This window comes from Schistocerca americana, chromosome 6 (assembly GCF_021461395.2).
Source record: "Schistocerca americana isolate TAMUIC-IGC-003095 chromosome 6, iqSchAmer2.1, whole genome shotgun sequence".
NCBI lineage: Eukaryota > Metazoa > Arthropoda > Insecta > Orthoptera > Acrididae > Schistocerca > Schistocerca americana.
This window is the reverse complement of record NC_060124.1, coordinates 198190314-198213903: the sequence shown is the minus strand read 5'-3', so window position 1 is coordinate 198213903 and position 23590 is coordinate 198190314. Positions and strand designations below refer to the sequence as shown.

General features: G+C 40.6%; 1 protein-coding gene across 1 annotated transcript; it reads left to right on the top strand.

Annotated features, from left to right (window-relative positions):
• Nucleotides 1–20: 20 nt before the first annotated feature.
• On the top strand, nt 21–22997 carry LOC124620386 (bifunctional protein GlmU-like). Its single transcript, XM_047147063.1, has 2 exons — nt 21–289; nt 21119–22997. Exons 1-2 carry the CDS (start codon nt 125–127, stop codon nt 21404–21406), a joined length of 453 nt encoding a protein of 150 aa, XP_047003019.1. The 5' UTR covers nt 21–124; the 3' UTR covers nt 21407–22997.
• The last annotated feature ends 593 nt before the right edge of the window (nt 22998–23590 follow it).

Here is a 23590-nt window from a genome sequence, read left to right as displayed (position 1 = left end):
AACGACAAGTGAATAACGCCGTGCACAATGTTGTTGTTTGGAAGTTGGAACTGACTTTTCTGTTGAGACGCTAAGTGTTTCTACGTTGTTAGAATAATATTTTCTTAGTGATTATTTGTCAAGAATGGAAGTATATCCCATACGTCTACAGCCAGGCGCTGAAATAAAATCAAGTCTTTTGCAGTTTGTTAAAGACCGGGATCTTAATGCTGCATTTGTAATTACTTGCTGTGGAAGTATAACACAAGTGATACTTCGATATGCAACGTCAGTGGAAAATGGCATCGTAGTAAGTACGAGTACTAACGTTGTTTGGCATCGATCAAGATTTCAAGTGTGAATGGTTTAGTTTCGCGTATTCTTTTATCCTTCCATTTGGTGATTGTACCACCTCACTACATCGTTTTATATATTGATGTTTTTATGCATTTAATACTTACATCGGAGAGCTTGACTGATATGTTTTCTTGTGAGATTTGGCTAATTGACTTACCGATAGCTGGATTAAGTGCCAGTGACAGTAATAAAACAAATTTGCCTCACGAATGTCGAAACCACTGATCTTACATATTGCTAATTTATCATTCATTTTAGATTTGTTCCCACAAAACGAAATGGAGACGCATGTTAGGTAAAAATGCAGACATGTTTCCCTCCTCCAATCGGTTTCAAAAACCAAATGAAACAGGAGGTTCTCAGAGACATTCTCAAATCTCAAAACATCTATGATGTATATACGCAGACAAGCAACGAATGAAGGTTTGTACCAATGCTGGGATTCAAACCGGGATCTCCTGCTCACTAGGCAGATCTACATCTAGCCTATATCTGTACGCTGCAAACCACGGTGAGGTGCATGGCAGAGTGTACGTCCCGTTTTACCAGTTATTAGGGTCTCTTCCTATTCAATTCATGTATGGAGCACGGGAAGAATGATTGTTTGAATGCCTCTGTGCGTGCAGTAATTGGCTCTGATCACTATGGGACTTAACTTCTCAGGTCATCAGTCGTGTGCAGTAATTATTCTAATCTTATCCTCAAGATCCCTTTGTTAGCAATATGTAGGGGGTGTAGTATATTTCTCGAGTCAGTATTTAAAGCCATTTCTTGAAACTTTGTTAACAGACTTTCTCCAGATACTTTATATCTATCTTCAGGATTCTCTAGTTCAGTTCCTTCAGTATCTGTGTGACACTTTCCCAGGGATTAAACAAACGTGTGACCATTCATGCTGCCCTTTTCTGTGTACTTCAGTGTCCCTAGTCTTACCTGGTACAGGCCCCACACACTTGGGCAATATTCTAGAACCAGTCACACGAATGATTTTTTTAGCAATCTCCGTTGTAGATGAACCACACTTCCCCAGTATTCTACCAAAAAATGGAGGTCTACCGCCTGCTTTACCCACGACTGAACCTATTTGTTTGTTGCACTGCATATCACTATTAAGTGTTACACCTAGATATTTGTTTAGGTGGCCGATTCCAACAGTGACTCACTGATTTTGTAGTCAATAGGATGCTAAGTTTTTTCGTTTTGTGAAGTGCAAAATTTTACATTTCTCAACATTTAAAGCAAGTTGCCAATCACTACACCACACTGAAGTCGTATCAAGATCTGAGTGAATATATATGCAGCTTCTTTCAGATAGTACTTTATCGTAGATAACTGCATTGTCTGCAAAAAGCCTTATTTTACTATTAATATTGTCTGTGAGGTCATTAATATGCAACGTGAACAGTGATAGTCTCAACACACTTGCTTGGGGCATACCTGAAGTTACTTCTCTATCTGCCCCCTGTGGGTCCGGGGGTTAGAATAGGCCCGAGGTATTCCTGCCTGTGGTAAGAGGCAACTAAAAGGAGTCTCGCATGTTTCGGCCTTTGTGATGGTCCCCTGTAGGGTTTGACATCCATTTTCAAAATTTTGCCGAAGAACGAGCCAATTGGGGAAGAGCGCCTTACATGGTGCATCGTGTCCATCATGCGGTGAGACCTATTGCATCCTTTGTCGACGTGGATCTGCACTTCTGCTCATTCTCCAACTGTTGGGTGAGGTCAACTGTGCAGTATAGTTTTCTACTCTGATGATGATAATGGACTTGATTTCTTGGTTGCACCTGATATCGAGCACGGTAGCCAGTCCATTGTGGTGGGGCCGCCATGCACCCTGTTGGTTGCAGCCACCTGACCACACATGGATCGCTCTGCTGATGCCTGCGCCGTTAACTCCCCATGTATGCCAAGGGGTAGATGCCTGTCCCCCTGGGGTAATCGGGACTCGTGGCAGTGGCCAACCCGCCAGGTGGCCTTTGCTGCGGCTGGGTGGCGCCCATGGGGAGTGGGTTTATGACATGCGATGAAGTGAGTACATCATCTCTTGCTGGTGGTCAAACTCCGGCAGTCTCTAAGCGTTCACAGGCTCAATTCAATGTACAGAAATATGACCCAGAATCGTTCCCCTCCTTGGCCACACCATATGAGGAACATCAGGCTAAGGATGGCAGCGGCTCTTATTCACCCCGATACCTTGTATGTTAGCTAGCTGATGGGGAATCTTTCATGATGATGAAGCATCAGTTTTTGTTGAGCATTTAGAGGACAAGTTTGGGGAGGTGCAGGCTTGTCCAAAATAAGATCTGGGTCAGTCTTGATCAAAACAGCATCCTCTGCCCAGTCACAGGCATTACTCCCTTGTGACAAGTTGGGGGATATTTCTGTAACCATCATGCCCCATAAGAGGTTAAATATGGTCCAGGGTATCGTATTTCACAGGGACCTTCTTTTGCAGTCCGACGATGAGCTGCGTGCCAACTTAGAATGGTGAGGTGTACATTTCGTTAAGCATGTCCACTGGGGTCCGAGGGATAATCAGGTTGCCACTTGTGCCTTCGTCTTAGCCTTTGACGGTTATACATTACCTGAGAAGGTCAAGGTGATGGTCTACCGCTGTGATGTAAAACCCTATATTCCTCCCCCAATGCAGTGCTTTAAATGTTGGAAGTTCGGTTATATGTCTTCCCGTTGTCATTCCAGCGTCACATGTCGAGATTACGGATGCCCATCACATCCCAATACTCCATGTGCCCCGCCTCCATCTGTGTCAACTGTGGAGAGCACAATTCACCTTGCTCGCCAGACTGCAGGATTCTCCAGAAAGAAAGGAAAATCATGGAGTACAAGATCCTGGACAGACTGCCTACACTAAGGCTAAGAGGAAATTTAAATGCCTATGTCCTGTACCCATGACATCATCTTACGCCCCCGCTACAACAGTTCTAGCCCCATCAGCTCCACCAACCCCAGTCACCTCTCAGAGCCGGAAGACTACACCTGCCCCTTGATGGTGGGGGGGGGGGCACTTCCCTCCCTGTTGCTCCTGCACCACCTATTTCAGGAGCAACACCCCCTCAACCAAGGGGACGTCCATCCCCACTTCTAAGCCGGATAAGTGTACAACGTCTTGGGCTGCTCTCGCTAGGAAGGGGTCCCTTGGGTCACTCCCTTCCCAGGTTTCTGGGAAAGATCGACACCCGCCAGCGGATGAAGAGCCCAAAAGCAGCTGGTCGCAGGGCTTCACGCTCATCCTGACTCTCAGGGACTGAATCAGTGAAGTCCTCCTCCCAGCCAGAGAAACCCAAGGATCAGCGAGAGAAATCCACAAAGAAGGTCCCCAAGACCAAGGGAATTTCCGTGGCACCCACACCATCGCTGCCTCCAAGCTCTGCATTTGCGTTCAAGGTGGACATTCTGGCGTCCGCTGAGGATGAAGATCTCGCCAGACCCTCAGACACAATGAATATGGACTGCTCAGGCAAAAAGTTGGTAGCAGCAGATGACTCTGAGGCGTAAACTGCCTCATTGAATGTTCCATGCCATCCCAGTCTCACGATGACATCATCCTCCAGTGGAATTTCAGTGTTTTTTCCACTGCCTGGCAGACCTACGGCAGCTGTTAAGCTTTGCACCTGCTTTATGCATTGCCCTCCAGGAAACCTGGTTCCCGGCAATACGGACCCCTGCAGCTATAAGGGACACTACGGGAACCGTTGCAACTGTAATCGAGTGTCAGGTGGAGTTTGCGTTTATGTCCTAAACTCAGTCTGTTGTGAATCTGTGTCCCTTCAAACCCCTCTTGAAGCTGTGGCTGTCAGAATGATGATGGCGCAGGAAATAACTGTCTGCAATGTTTATCTTCCTCCAGATTATGCAGTACCCCTGAGTGTATTAGCTGCACTGATTGATCAACTCTCTAAACCTTTCCTAGCCGGCTGCAGTGGCTGAGTGGTTCTAGGCACTTCAGTCTGGAACCGTGCGACCGCTACGGTTGCAGGTTCGAATCCTGCCTTGGGCATGGATATGTGTGATGTCCTTAGGTTAGTTAGGTTTAATTAGTTCTATGTTCTAGGGGACTGGTGACCTCAGCTATTAAGTCTCATAGTGCTCAGAGCCATTTTTGAACCTAAACTGTTCCTAGTTTTGGGAGATTTTAACGCCCATAACCCCATGTGGGGTGGCACCATGCTTACTGGCTGAGACAGAGATGTCAAAACTTTACTGTCTCAGTTCGACCTCTGCCTCTTAAATACTGGGGCCATCACACATTTCAGTGTGGCTTGAGGTAGTTACTCGGCCATTGATTTATGAATTTGCAGCCCAGGACTTCTCCCATCTATCCACTGGAGAGTACATGATGACCTGTGTGGTAGTGACCACTTCCCCATCTTCCTGTCACTGCCCCGGCATCAAGCCCACAGACGCCTGCCCAGATGGGCTTTAAACAAGGCAGACTTGGAAACTTTCACCTCTGCTCCACATGGGAACATCAATGTGATGGTTGAGCAGGTGACAACAACCATTTCTGTGGCAGAAAACGTGATCCCTCACTCTTTAGGGTGCCCCCGGCAAAAGACAGTCCCTTGGTGGTTGCCGGAAGTCGCTGAAGCAACTAAGGAGTGTCAGTGAGCTCTATAGCGGCACCCTTCCCTGGAGCACCTCATAGACTTTAAACGGCTCCGTGCTTGTGTTCACCAACTTATCAAACAACGGGGAGAGATATGTCTCGACCATTGGGTGCCATACATCACTGTTGGAGAATTACTCCCCAGCCTTTCGCACTCTCAAACGGCGGCTGGAAGGTTAAAGTCCTCTCGTTTACTACACACCACAGTGAATCCTATAACGCCCCATTTACAGAGTTGATGCTCCTCAGTGCCCTTGCACATTGCCCCGACACAGCTCCTGGACCAGAACGGATCCACAGTCAGATGATTAAACAGCTCTCAGCTGACTACAAGCGACATCTCCTCATCATCTTCAACCGGATTTGGTGTGATGGCAGCTTTCCATCGCAATGGCAGGAGAGCACCATCATTCCGGTGCTCAAACCCAGTAAAAACTGATGTGGATAGCTATTGGCCATCAGCCTCACCAACGTTCTTTGTAAGCTGCTGGAACATATGGTGTGTTGGCGGTTGGGTTGGGTCTTGGAGTCACATGGCCTACTGTCTCCATGTCAGGGCGGCTTCTGCCAGGGTCGCTCTACCACTGATAATCTTGTGTCCCTAGAGTCTGCCATCCGAACAGCCTTTTCCAGGTGCCAACACCTGGTTGCCATCTTCTTTGATTTACGAAAAGCGTATGACACGACCTGGCGACATCATATCCTTGCCACATTATACGAGTGGGGTCTCCGAGGCCCACTCCCGATTTTTATGCAGAATTTCCTGTCAGTTCGTACTTTCTGTGTCCAAGTTGGTGTCTCCCATAGTCCCCCCCCCCCCCCCCCCCCCCCCCATACAGGAGAAAGGGGTCCCGCAGGGCTCTGTATTGAGTGTCTCTCTATTTTTAGTGGCCATTAACGGTCTAGCAGCAGCTGTCGGGCCATCCATCTCACCTTCTCTGTATGCAGACGACTTCTGCATTTCATACTGCTCCACCAGTACTGGCTTTGCTGAGCGGCACCTACAGGGAGCCATCCACAAAGCACAGTCATGGGCTCTAGCCCACGGTTTTCAGTTTTCAGCCACAAAGTCATGTGTTATGCACTTCTCTCGGTGTCATACCATTCAGCCAGAACCAGAACTTTACCTTAATGACGACCCACTCACAGTAGTGGAGACATTTCGATTCTTAGGACTGGTTTTTGACACCCGATTGACTTGGCTTCCTCACCTTCATCAGCTTAAGCGGAAGTGCTGGCAGCACCTCAATACCCTCCGCTGCCTGAGCATCACCAACTGGGGTGCAGATCGCGCTACACTGCTGCAGCTCTACAGAGCGCCCTTGTTCAATCACCCTCAGTGTTGCGTCTACTTGACCAAGTGTACCACTGTGGTGTTTGCCTAGTGGCAGAAGCTTTTAGGACAAGTCCAGTGACCAGCATCCTTGTGGAAGCCTCAGTGCCTCCATTGCAGGTTAGGCGTGCACAACTGCTGGCCAGTTACATAGCACATGTTTGTAGTTCTCCTGTGCATCCGAATCACCGTCTCCTTTTCCCACCCATGGCGGTGCATCTCTCGCATCGGCAGCCCAGGTGAGGGCTTCCAATTGCAGTTCGTGTCTGATCCCTTATTTCTGAACTGGAGTCCTTGCCTTTACTACCTATACTTGAGGTCCATTTACGTACACCTCCATGGTGTACACCTAGGCCGCAGCTTCGCCTGGACCTTTCACATGGCCCTAAGGACTCAGTTAAGCCCACGGCTCTCCACTGCCACTTCCTCTCGAGTCTTAACAAGCGGTTTACATCGACGGCTCGATGGCTGATGCTCATGTCGGCTTCGCATATGTCAATGGAGGACATATTGAACAGCATGCCTTGCCCGATGGATGCAGTGTTTTCACTGCCGAGCTGGTGGCTATATCTCCGTTCATGCCCTGGGGAGGCGTTTCTTCTGTGTACTGACTCCTTGAGCAGCCTACAAGCTCTCAACCAGTGCCACCCTCATCATCCTTTGATAGCGACCATCCAGGACTCCATCTATGCCTTGGAACGGTCGGGTCGTTCGGTGGGGTTTGTCTGGACCCCAGGTCACTTCGGAATCCCAGGCAACAAACTTGCCAACAGGCTGGCCAGACAGGCTATGCAGAAATTGGGTTCTCTGCAACTAACCTGCATTCAGTACTGTGCCGCAAGGTTTTGCGGCTTTGGGAGACGAATGGCATAATCTCAGCATGCACAACAAACTGTGTGCCATCAAGGAGACTATGAATGTGTTGCAGTCCTCCATGTGGGCCTCTCACAGGGACTCTGTGGTTCTCTGCCGGCTCCACATTGGCCACGCTTGGATGACACATGGCTACCTCCTGTGCTGTGATGACCCACCTCAGTGTCGGTGCGGCGCCCGGGTGACAGTGGCCCATATCTAATTTTAGCTGACGTCTCATCGGCTAATTTAGCTTTACGTTTTATACGCGATGGTGGGTTTTATCATTCTATATTAGTTTTAGCACGTGTTCTTTGTCCATTTGTGTTCTCCATGCTAATGATAGGGTGGATGTTTTAATGTGTTGCAGAGTGGCTGGCTTTTCCTTTTTATTCTCGTGGTCGGCTAGCCATGGTCATCTGCTCTCTTGTTTTTACCCCTTCTACCTGTTTCTTGCATCTCTCTATGGTTTTCTTTTCCTGGTCTTATCCATGCTAGTGTTGGTTGTCCCCCTGTCATTATTCTGGTTCTTCCCTCCTCTTGTTATTGTGCTGTATATCTCCTTTCTTTTCGTCTTTCCATTGTGTAATTATTTTACTGGGAACAAGGGACCGATGACACACCCCCCCCCCCCCCCCTCTTTTAAACCAACCAACTTCTCAATCTGAAGACTACTCTCCATCCAAGATAACATGCTGTGTCGTTCCTACCAACAAGACAGATGCGCTAACCACTACGCACCTTCGCACAGTGGCTTTACACAACTGCATGGACTACCCAGCACACATACCTTCCTTCTCAATCCAAATTCCATTTTAAAAAAATCTTTGAAAAACTTAGGAAAATCAAACTCGTACACTAACTTGACACCTTCGGTTTTCTGAATTGTAACCAGCCTGGTTTTCATACAGGTCATAGCACAGAAACAACTATACAGACCTGTATGTGAGAGATTGTTAGAATTTTAGACAATAACAAATTGATGTTGATCTCCACCTCAAAGATAGCTACATCAGTACCTCCGTCCATATCAGACCTACTAACCACTAGCAATATGTCCACCTCGGCAGCTGCCTCCCATTCCATACCAAGAAGTCCCTTTCATACTGCCTAGCCACCCTTGGTCATCGCATTTGCAGTGATGAGCAGTCCCTCTTGAAATACACTAAGGGTCTCACTGAAGCCTTCACTGACCATAATTATCCTCCCAACACTGTACAGAAACAAATCTCCCGTGCTTTTTCTTTCCAGCCTCCCACCACCTCCCAAAGTCCCACCGTCCGGCCACAGAGGAGCTTCCCCCTCATAACTCAGTACCACCCAGGACTATACAGCTGAATTACATTCACCGCCAGGGTTTCGACTACTTCTTGTTGTGTCCTGAAATGAGAAATGTGCTGTTCACTATCCTTCCCACTCCTTCCACACTGGTATTCTGCCGTCCACCGAACCTACGCAATATACTCGTCCATCCCTTCACAACCCCTGCTCCTAACTCATTACCTCACGGCTCATACCCCTGTAATAGACCTAGATGCAAGACCTGTCCCGTATATCCTCCCACTACCACCACCTACTCTAGTGAGGTCACTAACATCACCTATCCCATCACAGGCAGGGATACCTGTGAAATCAGTCAGGTGATCTACAAGCTAAACTGCTACCACTGTGCTGCATTCTAAGTGGGTATGACAACCAACAAGCTGTCTGTTCCCATGAGTGGCCATCGACAAACTGTGGCCAAGAAACAAGTGGACCACCCTATATCTGAGCATGCTGTCAAAACATGACATCCTTCATTTCAATGCTGCTTCACAGACTGTGCCATATGGCTCCTTCCCACCAAAACCAGCTTTTCTGAACTGCGCAGGTGGGAACTTTCCCTGCAATACATCCTACGTTTCTGTAACTCTCCTGGCCTCAACCTTCGTTAGTCACTGTCCTCACCCATCCAGCCCCTTCCCTGTTCCATTCCAGCATTACACGACACTCATTCCATCGTTGGATCCAGTCTTTTTACTTCTCTCCCAACCTAGATCTTCTCCCTCACCGTATTCTCCTTGACAAACTGGAGGCAGTAGGCATGAGAGGAATTGGGAAGAAATTATTTGAATCCAATCTCAAACATAGAACTCAGGTTGTCAAACTAATCTCATCTCGAAACAGGCAAAAAATAAAGTGGGTATCAGATACTAAGAAAGTGTGGGTGGGTGTCTGACATGGTTGTGTTCTTGGCCCTCTATTGTTCGTGATCTATATAAATGACATTAAATTACACACAGTACGGTAAAGCAAATGAGAAGGATGATCTGTATTTATTATTGAGTAACCAGGATATGGAGAAAGTACAATGTATCTAAAAATTTTGGGCATGTGTATTGATTATGACTTGGGCTGGAAAGATTTTTTAAAGTCAATTCTGCATGCTTTGCTGTGAGAATAATTTCTACAGTTTGTAGCACAGTGTGTACAAAACCAGTACATTCTGCTTATTTCGATTCTGTTGTAACTTATGGAATAATGTTCTGGGGTGTAACAAAATCTTGCTTGAGAGATATTTTTGAATTCCAGAGAAAGGCCATTAGAATTATTCACACAGCTCTCCACAAATACACTACAGCCCTTTATTCATGCAGTTAAAAATACTTACAGTACCATACTATGTAGGTACATATTCAAAAGTGTACTATTTCCAAGAACATACTTGAGAAGTTTGCGTAGAAATTCAGGTTTCCATAACTACAGTCACATCTTGGTAAGAATCTGCTTGTAGAAAGAGCTAGAAAAACAGAAATGTGAATTATTATGGAATAAAGCTGTGTAGTGCTCTGCCAGTTTGCATCGAGAGAATGTAAGATGAGAGAAAATTTAAGTTAGAATTAAAAAATTACCTGCTAAATAAATGCTTTGACTATATATAGGAATATTTTGAATCCCTAAATAACTAACAAATACTTTTATTTTCTTCAATGTAATTTGAATTGTTATTTTAATTGTAAATTTTATATTGTTATTCTTTCGAACTTTAAATGATGTGATAAATGTGTCTCTCAGAGTGTACTGCATGCATGTCAGATCATTATTTACTTGTCCAGTGAGCATGTAAAAGACCAGTGCATTAACTCATTGGATCATTTTTTTTTAATAAATTGTAAAATGTTAAGTTTATTTTGCATTTCCTGTATCATGTAAGCGATGCAAAGGATAATGATAATCTAAAAAAAAAAAAAATCTAAATGAAACTGAAACTATGGGTTCTTAGTAACATATTAGAACTAGTTTGTTTTGTTAATCATAGTCCATTGCCACAACAAGAGACAAGAGATACTGTATTCTATGAACATAAATTAGGATTGTGATTATAGACACACACCCCTCCCCCCCCCCCCCCCCCCCCCCCTGCCAAAATCTTGGTTTTGGTGACAGACTCATCTGTGTTGGAGATCTAGATTACATTAAAAGGTTATAATTTGGTTGTGCGTAGGCTAAACAAACAAAAATTAAAGATAAATAAAGTTTATATGGTATCATAACGTAACCAATTATTTATGTTTGTACCATATTTAAATGCATTTTACCATATTTAATGGAATTTTTGTAGATAAATTCAGAGAATGCTTGTTATGTACATATGTCGCAATTAAACTCAGAAAAATCAGTGGGGGTACTCGGTGTTACTTTTACTATCAGTTTAAAATACTTTTATCCTGCTCCCTTCATATACGTGAGGACGGATGTCTTCTTATAGCAGCACGTGTCTTTAGTCCTGATCTTCAGTGCTCTGCTAATATTCTTGAATTGATGGAAACCTGAAGTAGCAGTAATTAGTTGGAACTCTTAACACTTCTAAAAGTCCTTAATTATCAAAACTCACCCATGTAACTAATGCTGAAAATGTAACTTCGCTAAACAAAGGCAAAATCAACTCCACAACACCAACCAACCACAGACTAGCATAATTATCAACTAACAACACAAGCCAAAAACTTAAACACCAATTTCAGTATACAAGAAACACACAGCCACATAAACACATGCACCATACATAGGGCCTACTACGATGATGATGATGATGATGATGATGATGACAACAAGAAGCGATAGAGCAATTAGATGAAAAGAAGCAGAAATTACAAGCATTGGCCAAACGACTTAGAAGATACAAAAAAAGTGAAAATAGAAGGAAACAAAACCAAACATTCAACACAAACCAAAAGAAATTTTACCAGACAATAGATAACACACACATTAAAATAGACAATCCACCAAACATAACAGACATGGAACACTTCTGGAGCAACATATGGTCAAACCCGGTACAACATAACAGGCATGCACGGTGGATACAAGCAGAAACAGACACATACAAGATGATACCACAAATGCCTGAAGTGATAATTTTGCAACATGAAGTCACCCAAGCAATTAATTCTACTCACAATTGGAAAGCCCCTGGAAATGATAAAATACCAAATTACTGGCTAAAGAAGTTCATCTCAACACATTCACATCTAACTAAATTATTTAACAGTTACATTGCAGACCCATACACATTCCCTGATACACTTACACATGGAATAACTTATCTGAAACCTAAAGATCAAGCAGACACAGCAAACCCAGCTAAATATGGCCCCATAACATGCCTACCAACAATATACAAAATGTTAACTTCAGTCATTACACAAAAATTAATGACACATACAACACAGAACAAAATTATAAATGAAGAACAAAAAGGCTGTTGCTAAGGAGCACGAGGATGTAAAGAGCAACTGATAATAGATGCAGAGGTGACATATCAAGCTAAAACTAAACAAAGGTCGCTCCACTATGCATGCATTGATTACCAACAAGCTTTTGATAGTGTACCCCCACTCACGGTTACTACAAATATTGGAAATATACAAAGTAGATACTAAATTGATACAGTTCCTAAACACAGTAATGAAAAATTGGAAAACCACACTTAATATCCAAACAAATTCAAATAATATCACATCACAGCCAATACAGATTAAGCATGGAATATACTAAGGAGACTCATTAAGTCCTTTCTGGTTCTGCCTTGCTCTGAACCCACTATCCAACATGCTAAATAATACAAATTATGGATACAATATTACTGGAACATACCCACACAAAATCACACATTTGCTATACATGGATGATCTAAAACTACTGGCAGCAACCAATCAACAACTCAACCAATTACTAAAGATAACAGAAGTATTCAGCAATGATATAAATATGGCTTTTGGAACAGACAAATGTAAGAAAAATAGCATAGTCAAGGGAAAACACACTAAACAAGAAGATTACATATTGGATAACCACAGCGGCTCCATAGAAGCGATGGAAATAACAGATGCCTATAAATATCTAGGATACAGACAAAAATTGGGAATAGATAATACAAATATTAAAGAAGAACTAAAAGAAAACTATAGATAAAGACTAACAAAAATACTGAAAACATAATTGACAGCAAGAAACAAGACAAAAGCTATAAATACTTATGCTATACCAATATTGACCTACTCATTTGGAGTAGTGAAATGGAGTAACACAGACCTAGAAGCACTCAATACACTTAACATGTTCACAATGCCACAAATATAGAATACATCACATACATTCAGCAACAGAAAGATTCACATTAAGCAGAAAGGACGGAGGAAGGGGATTTATCGACATAAAAAACCTACATTATGGACAGGTAGACAATTTAAGAAAATTCTTTCTAGAACGAACAGAAACTAGCAAAATACACAAAGCAACCAGTCGTATAAATACATCGGCTACACCACTGCAATTTCATAACCACTTCTACAACCCTTTAGATCACGTAACATCAACAGATACGAAGAAAGTAAACTGGAAAAAGAAAACACTACATGGCAAGCACCCGTGTCATCTAAAACAGCCACACATCGATCAAGACGCATCCAACACATGGCTAAGAAAAGGCAATATATACAGTGAGACGGAAGGATTCATGATTGCAATACAGGATCAAACAATAAACACCAGATATTACAGCAAGCATATTATTAAAGATCCCAATACCACAACAGATAAATGCAGACTTTGCAAACAACAGATAGAAACAGTAGATCACATCACAAGTGGATGTACAATACTAGCAAATACAGAATACCCCAGAAGACATGACAATGTAGCAAAAATAATACATCAACAGCTTGCCATACAACATAAACTAATAAAACAACACGTTCCCACATACAAGTATGTACCACAAAATGCACTGGAGAATGATGAATACAAATTATACTGAAACAGAACCATTATAACAGATAAAACAACACCACATAACAAACCTGACATCATACTCACCAATAAAAAGAAGAAATTAACACAACTAATCGAAATATCCATACCCAATACAACAAATATACAAAAGAAAACAGGAGAAAAAATTGAAAAATACATCCAACTGGCTGAGGAAGTCAAGGACATGTGGCATCAGGATAAAGTTGACATTATACCAATTATACCATCAACTACAGGAGTCATACCACACAATATCCACCAGTACATCAATTCAATACAGCTACATCCAAACTTATATATACAACTACAGAAATCCGTAATTATTGATACATGTTCAATTACCCGAAAGTTCCTAAATGCAATATAACATATACCGTACAGTTAAAAGGAAGTCACACTTGATCAAGGTCCGCGTCACTTTCCATTTTTGACCAGACATAACATCTGAGAAAAGAAAGAAAGAATAATAATAATAATAATAATAAAAAATCCCGTGGAGGCCCGGGAAAAGAATAGGCTCCGGTATGTTCTGCCAGTCGTAAAAGGCGATGGAAAGAACAAACCACTAATAGGGCTAACCCCCCTTTTAGTGTGATTACTTGGTTCAGGACAGAACTAAAGAAGCCTCGGACAAGCGCCGTCATGTTCGGGGACGACGCTTGAACCCTATGCCCGCCCACAATGGTAATGACACTGCTAGCCAACTGGAAAATGATTTAAATCCAAATAGAGGTGTTTTGCAGGATATGCTTCCTGCAACCACCCTAGAAGGAAAACAAAGACAGAGGATGAGATGGTCAGATGAAGTTATCGACACCTCATGTTCTGTTATTACCAAGCAACAAACCTAGGAACCAACACAACTGTATACAGATCACAAGTATACACAACATTTATTACCAGATACCCGGAATTAAAATTTTTAACAGAACAACGACTAGCTGATCAGATCCGTGTAATAATAAAAAATAACAGGATACCCCAGTCAGAATTAGAAAACATCAAACAACAAGTACAACAAATACTGGAACAAAATAATGTGTAATCAGAAGAAGAAGAAAATACAGTAATGGACTCAAACATCCCAGAGCAAACAAACAAAGACCAACACGCATCAATTAAACAATCAGAGGAAAACGAAATCTTAAGACAGCCACCAGAACAAGCACAAATAGAACACGAAGAGACACACGTGTTAGATATAGAAGAGGAATTTCAGCTGACATATATAGAATACAAAGACACAAATACAGACATCAGACCATTCTTGCATAGACCGCCAAATAACCCACAAGTCGAAACAACAATAAAAACTATCAACACAATCATACACAACAAAATAAATGAAAATACAACTATGGAAGAGTTACAACTACTGGTTTATATAGGAGCACTCACTACACTAAATATACACACTAGGCAGAGATCAGAACAAACCAACACACAGAAGAAACCCACAAAACCAGCATGGCAACACAGGCTACAGATCAGAATAGAAAAACTGAGAAAAGACATCGGACAGCTAGCACAATTTATAAAAAATGAAATATCAGACAAAAAACGAAATAGGTTAGGTAAAATCTCACAACAAGAAGCAATAGAGCAATTAGATGAAAAGAAGCAGAAATTACAAGCATTGGCCAAACGACTTAGAAGATACAAAAAAAGTGAAAATAGAAGGAAACAAAACCAAACATTCAACACAAACCAAAAGAGATTTTACCAAACAATAGATAACACACACATTAAAATAGACAATCCACCAAACATAACAGACGTGGAACACTTCTGGAGCAACATATGGTCAAACCCGGTACAACATAACAGGCATGCATGGTGGATACAAGCAGAAACAGACACATACAAGATGATACCACAAATGCCTGAAGTGATAATTTTGCAACATGAAGTCACCCGAGCAATTAATTCTACACACAATTGGAAAGCCCCTGGAAATGATAAAATACCAAATTACTGGCTAAAAAAGTTCACCTCAACACATTCACATCTAACTAAATTATTTAACAGTTACATTGCAGACCCATACACATTCCCTGATACACTTGCACATGGAATAACCTATCTGAAACCTAAAGATCAAGCAGACACAGCAAACCCAGCTAAATATCGCCCCATAACATGCCTACCAACAATCTACAAAATATTAACTTCAGTCATTACACAGAAATTAATGACACATACAACACAGAACAAAATTATAAATGAAGAACAAAAAGGCTGCTGCAAAGGAGCACGAGGATGTAAAGAGCAACTGATAATAGATACAGAGGTGACATATCAAGCTAAAACTAAACAAAGGTCGCTACACTACGCATACATTGATTACCAAAAAGCCTTTGATAGTGTACCCCACTCACGGTTACTACAGATATTGGAAATATACAAAGTAGATCTTAAATTGATACAGTTTCTAAACATAGTAATGAAAAACTGGAAAACCACACTTAATATTCAAACAAATTCAGATAACATCACATCACAGCCAATACAGATTAAGCGTGGAATATACCAAGGAGACTCATTAAGTCCTTTCTGGTTCTGTCTTGCTCTGAACCCACTATCCAACATGCTAAATAATACAAATTATGGATACAATATTTCTGGAACATACCCACACAACATCACACATTTGCTATACATGGATGATCTAAAACTACTGGCAGCAACCAATCAACAACTCAACCAATTACTAAAGATAACAGAAGTATTCAGCAATGATATAAATATGGCTTTTGGAACAGACAAATGTAAGAAAAATAGCATAGTCAAGGGAAAACACACTAAACAAGAAGATTACATATTGAATAACCACAGTGACTCCATAGAAGCGATGGAAATAACAGATGCCTATAAATATCTAGGATACAGACAAAAAATAGGAATAGATAATACAAATATTAAAGAAGAACTAAAAGAAAAATATAGACAAAGGCTAACAAAAATACTGAAAACATAATTGACAGCAAGAAACAAGACAAAAGCTATAAATACTTATGCTATACCAATATTGACCTACTCATTTGGAGTAGTGAAATGGAGTAACACAGACCTAGAAGCACTCAATACACTTAACACGTTCACAATGCCACGAATATAGAATACATCACATACATTCAGCAACAGAAAGATTCACATTAAGCAGAAAGGAAGGAGGAAGGGGATTCATCGACATAAAAAACCTACATTATGGACAGGTAGACAATTTAAGAAAATTCTTTCTAGAACGAGCAGAAACTAGCAAAATACACAAAGCAATCACTCATATAAATACATCGGCTACACCACTGCAATTTCATAACCACCTTTACAACCCTTTAGATCACGTAACATCAACAGATACGAAGAAAGTAAATTGGAAAAAGAAAACACTACATGGCAAGCACCCGCATCATCTAACACAGCCACACATCGATCAAGACGCATCCAACACATGGCTAAGAAAAGGCAATTTATACAGTGAGACGGAAGGATTCATGATTGCAATACAGGATCAAACAATAAACACCAGATATTACAGCAAGCATATTATTAAAGATCCCAATACCACAACAGATAAATGCAGACTTTGCAAACAACAGATAGAAACAGTAGATCACATCACAAGTGGATGTACAATACTAGCAAATACAGAATACCCCAGAAGACATGACAATGTAGCAAAAATAATACATCAACAGCTTGCCTTACAACATAAACTTATAAAGCAACACGTTCCCACATACAAGTATGCACCACAAAATGTACTGGAGAATGATGAATACAAATTATACTGGAACAGAACCATTACAACAGATAAAACAACACCACATAACAAACCTGACATCATACTCACCAATAAAAAGAAGAAATTAACACAACTAATCGAAATATCCATACCCAATACAACAAATATACAAAAGAAAACAGGAGAAAAAATTGAAAAATACATCCAACTGGCTGAAGAAGTCAAGGACATGTGGCATCAAAATAAAGTTGACATTATACCAATTATACTATCAACTACAGGAGTCATACCACACAATATCCACCAGTACATCAATACAATACAGCTACATCCAAACTTATATATACAATTACAGAATTCCGTAATTATTGATACATGTTCAATTACCCGAAAGTTTCTAAATGCAATATAACATATACCGTACAGTTAAAAGGAAGTGACGCTTGATCAAGGTCCACGTCACTTCCCATTTTTAACCAGACTTAACGTCTGAGAATGTAAAGAAATAATAATAATAATAATAATAATAATAATAATAATAACAACAACAACAACCCCGACAACGATGATGATAAAAACATACTTACCAACCAAAGTCAGTTGACACATTATAGTCGAGTCAGGGTAAGAAAATCTATGTCAGTTGCAGTGAGCTGGGCATGGCTGCTTTGTGCACCTACATCCACCAATTATGTAATACCCTTTTGTAAATGTACCTATGGCAACATCTCACTGTTACTGGAGCTCTATAGATGTCTTAGTTTTTCACGTGCAGGCATTTGCACTTGAAAGCTGGCAACAGTGCCGCCAACTGTCATGGATCATTTTACACGGAATCAACTATAGTAGTATGGCAATAGCAGACGTGTCATCAGAACAATCTTTTGAATGACCAATGGATAGAACACCCTATATTACCCTGTCGATAATGCCCATGGTTTGAAATGTAGGAACTTTGGCCAGTCTCATACTTTGTCCACTAACGTTACACTTGATATAGTCAGCAATTAAATTGAATAACTATAGGCATTTAATCATGATCAACATGCCGTCCCCCACAGCAACATGCAGTGATTTACTCGTGAACTTCGTTGTCATATCCATAACTAACGAAAAACAAAACCTAAATCTTCAACCATAAACAACTAACTGCACCAATAATTCCAAACCTGAAAATAAATAACTCAGTAACAAACTGCCTCTTCCACTATTATTCGCACATGCAGCACTCAAGAAGTCCAGTGAATCATTACCAGCACTCTCAAACAATTTAGAAACAAACATCTCACAGCAGAGGATGCCACCACATACTCCAGCATGCCCTCTTCAAGCGCAGTCACTTAAAATACGCTGCACTACAGTGAAGTCGAACAACTCATCACAGCTGTTTCACTGGTCAAAGCAGATTTGTGGTCCCACAAACTTCAGTTGACCCCTTACTTGAATTGTACTTATCCACACTGAGCTTTATATTTTCTTTCAGCTTTAATCACAGTTATCAGATCTGAACTTAATGTTCTCAGTTATCTTTTAAATAGGTTAGTAGTAACACACTATATATTCAAACAATATAAATACTCTCCTAACTTTCTTGATGACCTTTTTGTCTTTGGTGACTACTGTTTGTGAAACAGCTTAATGGTCTCTCATGGGGGACACACTTGAAAAGATTGGATCTGTTGTAACTAGCAGGTTTAGAAAGGTATTTCTTTCTTGTGTGAGTTGTCGGACTGGTTATTAGAGGCAGTTACCAGATCAAGTTTTTAGCAATAGATCGTAAGACTGTTGGTCCATTTTGCTAATAATGTATGTATAGTCTTCCCATCGATGCTTTGCTGGTGAAAGTCTCCATCTACTGCTACAATCTATGGGGAGGGGGTTGTTATTTTCTATGCTACATAATAAAGGCTGTCTTTGAGTGACCCTGTGGGACATCTTGATGTGGCTGAATCAGTAGAAACACCCGATCATTTATCTAAGTTCACTGACTGCGGTTACTTTCTCCCACATTAGTTAACTAGATGTAATGCATCTGCAGGTTGCTATAAACACTGCTCCTCCTCCTGGAACATATCATTTTCATATTGATATGTGTTCTCAAAAATTTCTGTACTGTCTACTTAATGTTTCAACTGATTCTCAATTCCAAGTATGTTGTGGGGGTGACTGATTTCTACAAGAGATGTGACCTCTTGGGACTTTTCCACAAAAGCTCCGTCAGATAACAATTAATAAGTTGAGATTCTTGCTCCCTGCATATGTTGTATAATTATTGAAACTGTTGGTTTATCTGATAGCTGATGCTGTCTTTTGTATTGGGGTGGGGGGTGGGGGGGGGCTGTTTCAAGTTGAATAAATTGCTACTCACCACAGAGGGGAAAAGAATGTTAGAAATACTCAGCTAATGGAGTAAGTCCTTCATCAGACACAGAAAAATCACATTCACACAGGCACAACTCACACCCACATAGCCAATGTCACCCTTGGGTGATGAGGTCTGGTGTTAGCAATCAGAGGCAGCATTGGCCGTGTGTGTGTGTGTGTGTGTGTGTGTGTGTGTGTGTGTGTGTGTGTCATCACAGCACAGAACTGGTGAAGTTTCTTGTTTAGACCTTCCGTTCAGCTCCATACCAAAGATCCCGATCAGTCTTCAGAACGATACTGCAAATCGACAGTTATACACAGACATTGTGAGTGAGGCTAGCTTTCTTGACCACTTGTAACACTATTGCAGAACCTTCAAACAGATTGCGAGACTGCACTTTATTGACTGGCAGTGGTGTTGCTATCTGTTGGCCAGAAAATCTGTGTTTAATTTACAGGAAAGACAGTGATGTAGGACAGTTTTGCTGAGATGACGGACTTGTAGAATTCAAAAGGATTGTCTTAGTAGTAAGTCCTATTCAGAGATGGCGTAAACTGATACGTGTGTTCATATTCAGGCTTTGTAAATTGGTGGTCCTCTTCTGGAATAAGAACGAATGTGATGTTCTTCATAAGACACGTTGATGTACACCAGGAAACCCTCCAAATTTAATGAATGATTATCCAAATAGGAATTGAAACACTTTATCTTTGATGTACTGGGATGCAGTGAGCCTTCAACTAACCAAGTTAGAAGAGTTTAGGTTGATGGGCATGTTGTTAATATGTTCTCACCTATTTTTTGGCAAACATTAATCAATAAAAGTTAGAAAAAAAAGCTAAAAGTTTAATGGGGCATATTTATGCTCCACGACTCATTCTTTGAGCAACAAATTGTGACAGCATAGAACAGATATTGATGGGCTGTAAGTGCAATGTAAGCTGTTTCCAAAAATATATAATTAAGTAACTGGAGTATAACAAAATTAAACAATGGAAAGCTCAGGATGGAAAGAATATATTGCTACTCATCACATAGAGGAGGTGTTGAGTTGCAGACAGGCATATTGAAATGAAAAGACTGCTAAACATTTAAGCTTTCAGACAAAAAGTCCATCTTTTCTAAAAAACAAAAAAACAAAACACCACAAACTGTGTGGCCACTTTTGGGCTGCACCAGCTGGAAGCAGTGTGTGTGTGTGTGTGTGTGTGTGTGTGTGTGTGTGTGTGTGTGTGTGTGTGTGTGTGCGTGCGTGCGTGCACGCACACCTGCTGTTTTGGAAGGAGGACTTTTGTCTGAAAGCTTAAATGTTTAACAATCTTTTCATTGTGCCTGTCTGCAACTCAACGCAACGAGTTCTATTTTACCTTGTCTTGTAGCATGCGGTGTACGTTTCACATAAATAAAATCTTTCTAAGAGTGTCTAGTTTTGTTCACACCTTTGTACAGTATGATAAATATTTTGGTTGAATTATAATGAGAAAAAAATAAACTCACAAATTTATGACATCAAAAATAAACATAATAAAAATAAAATTACTTGCTACTTGTTTTGGTTAAATTGCAGACTCATAAAGAAGAGAGACTGGTAGAGCCAATGGAAATCCTTAGCTTGACAGGAACTGTAAGTCGGGATGGTGCTCATTTACACACATGTTTAGGGAGACATGATGGGTCAGTGGTGGGAGGTCATGTGATTGATAGTATGGTGGTGCAGACAACAGCAGAAATAGTTGTTGGGAATGCAGCTAGTTACAAGTTCACAAGAGTAATGGATTGTGCGACAGGATATGGTGAGCTGTGTGTGTCCAGTTGTCATAAAACACAAACTGAAGGATGTTTTACAACTGAGTAGCTAGCTAGTTATAATAGATATTATTTAGTCTGGCAGGAGTCCAAACAGCACTTCTATATCATCAGCTGCAAAACCTTGAAGATAACTAGGTCAGTTATTAAAATATCACGCAGAAAAATGAAATCTTCAATGTAGATGAACACCTGTAAGTATAACTTCTGTTATTCAAATGGGTGCATTTAAACTGGATTGTAGTTTCCATACAGAACTGCTGGATGACAAATGAACAGATAATCCTGTTAAACAAGGCAAAATAAAAGTATAGTGGTTTACAGGTTCATGATTTTGTGAAATTTCATCCATTCCAGTTTGTTGGGTTTACTTGCTTGCTCCATAGAATGTGCAGTAGACTTACAAATTGGACAGGATGATGCAACATTTCTTGTAACTGTTTTGTTTGTTCAGATGTGTAAATTATAAATCTAAAGGTGGTGGTTTCAATCCCACTGGTGGTGAAATTTTTTCTTCTCCTCTTTGAATTAATGACATTAACCTCAGTCGATTTGGGTGTATGAAAAAAATGTAAATATTTAGTTATAAATCCCCTTATAAATGGACTGGTGTAATATGTCTCAGACTGAAGTAACAGAATGAAATATCTCTTCCAGTAGAACCATGGTGTGGAATGAAACTGATGTTTGTGTTTTTTACATTGCTCTACTGAAATGAATTTGGGGAACAAGGAACTGTGGAATTTTGAGCACTTAGTGATCAGGGATTCACACTCCAGTTCCAACAAGATAAAACCAGAACAGTTGTGCAAGGAAGGAATTAAATTTTATAAAGTGTGAATGAGTATAATTATTAGAAAGTGACAATTAGTTTATCAAATGATAGTGGAGGAAAAATGATTTGTATCCACTACAGCATCAGCTCTCCAATTGGCTCATGTGCTTTGACATCACAACATAACATAGGCTTGCAGCATTTAGGTGCTCCGAGAATGTACTAAGCTACATAGTACTTTTTCCATTGCTGAAGTATGACATAACAACTTCACAAAGAAGAAATAAAAAGACCTGCCTGCCATTATTGTAATATCATCAAGATTGGTCCACTACTTTATAGAGATACAAGTGGCAAACTAATGGGAATAACTTTTAAATGTTTGTCGTATTAGTGGTGGTTTATTTTTGTGGACAAGATATCAAAGCTCGGAATCTAGGCTTACACAAAAAAGAACATTTTAGACTTGTTCACTCATAAGTAAATGTGCAGTAATACAAAATAAAGTTTCATTACTTTGTGTGAAATGGATACCGAGGTTTCCAACTTTCATTTTGGTGGCACTTAATGGTGAAAAGGTATTCCAATCAAAAACGGTAATGACCTAAAAATAAGTGTAGCCAGCCAAAATGATTTGAGTAATTTAAAATTTCAGGCTAGGTGCAAATAAAATATAATTATAAGGTATGTCAGCTCAGATCATCCACTCACCACACAGTGTCAAAAGCCCACGTTGAATATCAATAAACTGAAACTGATTATTGCTCCTAGAGACCCACAGTAGTTTACCTCTTGCTGACATATTTGTGTTTAGTGAAACAGTCATGTTTTGCTTGAATATTATGTTACATTTTTAAACTTTTTCATAAATAAAAGCACATGTAAACACTAAGAGAAATGAAATTTTGAGTGTTTACTTTGATTCTTATAAATTACTTTCAGTCCTTTAATGACCAAATAGAATTTGAAATAAAGTAATGAGCAAGAAAACTAAGAATGATTGATTATGGTGTAATTGTAATGTTTCGTTAATTCCAGATTCATATATTCATCAGAAGGAGGAAAATTCCTCAAAAATCAGGAACTCAGGAGCCTGAATAGTAGAAGAAACCCACCTTGTACCCAACAGTCAACATCATATGGTTGCTCCAGTTATTATCAAATTCAAATGCAATATTGGAAACTCCAGGTAGGAATAACAACAATGTAGAAAAAGATGGATACTTACTGTACAGGTAACACACTAGACTGCAGAAAGACACAATTAAGAGACACTTGCACACAGTCTTTTGGCCACACCATTCATTCACACAGGCAAGCACTCCTGTCAACTCCAGCATTCTGCATTTACATCTATACTCTGCAAACCACCTTGAGGTGCATGACGGGGGGAATGTCACATTGTACCAATTATTAGGGTTTCTTCCTGTTCCATTCACATATGGAGCATGGGAAGAA

Coding starts and splice junctions, on each gene's coding strand:
- LOC124620386 (XM_047147063.1), top strand. CDS start 125: ATGGAAGTATATCCCATACGTCTACAGCCAGGCGCTGAAATAAAATCA. Junction 290..21,118: donor CAGTGGAAAATGGCATCGTA/GTAAGTACGAGT, acceptor GTTAAATTGCAG/ACTCATAAAGAAGAGAGACT.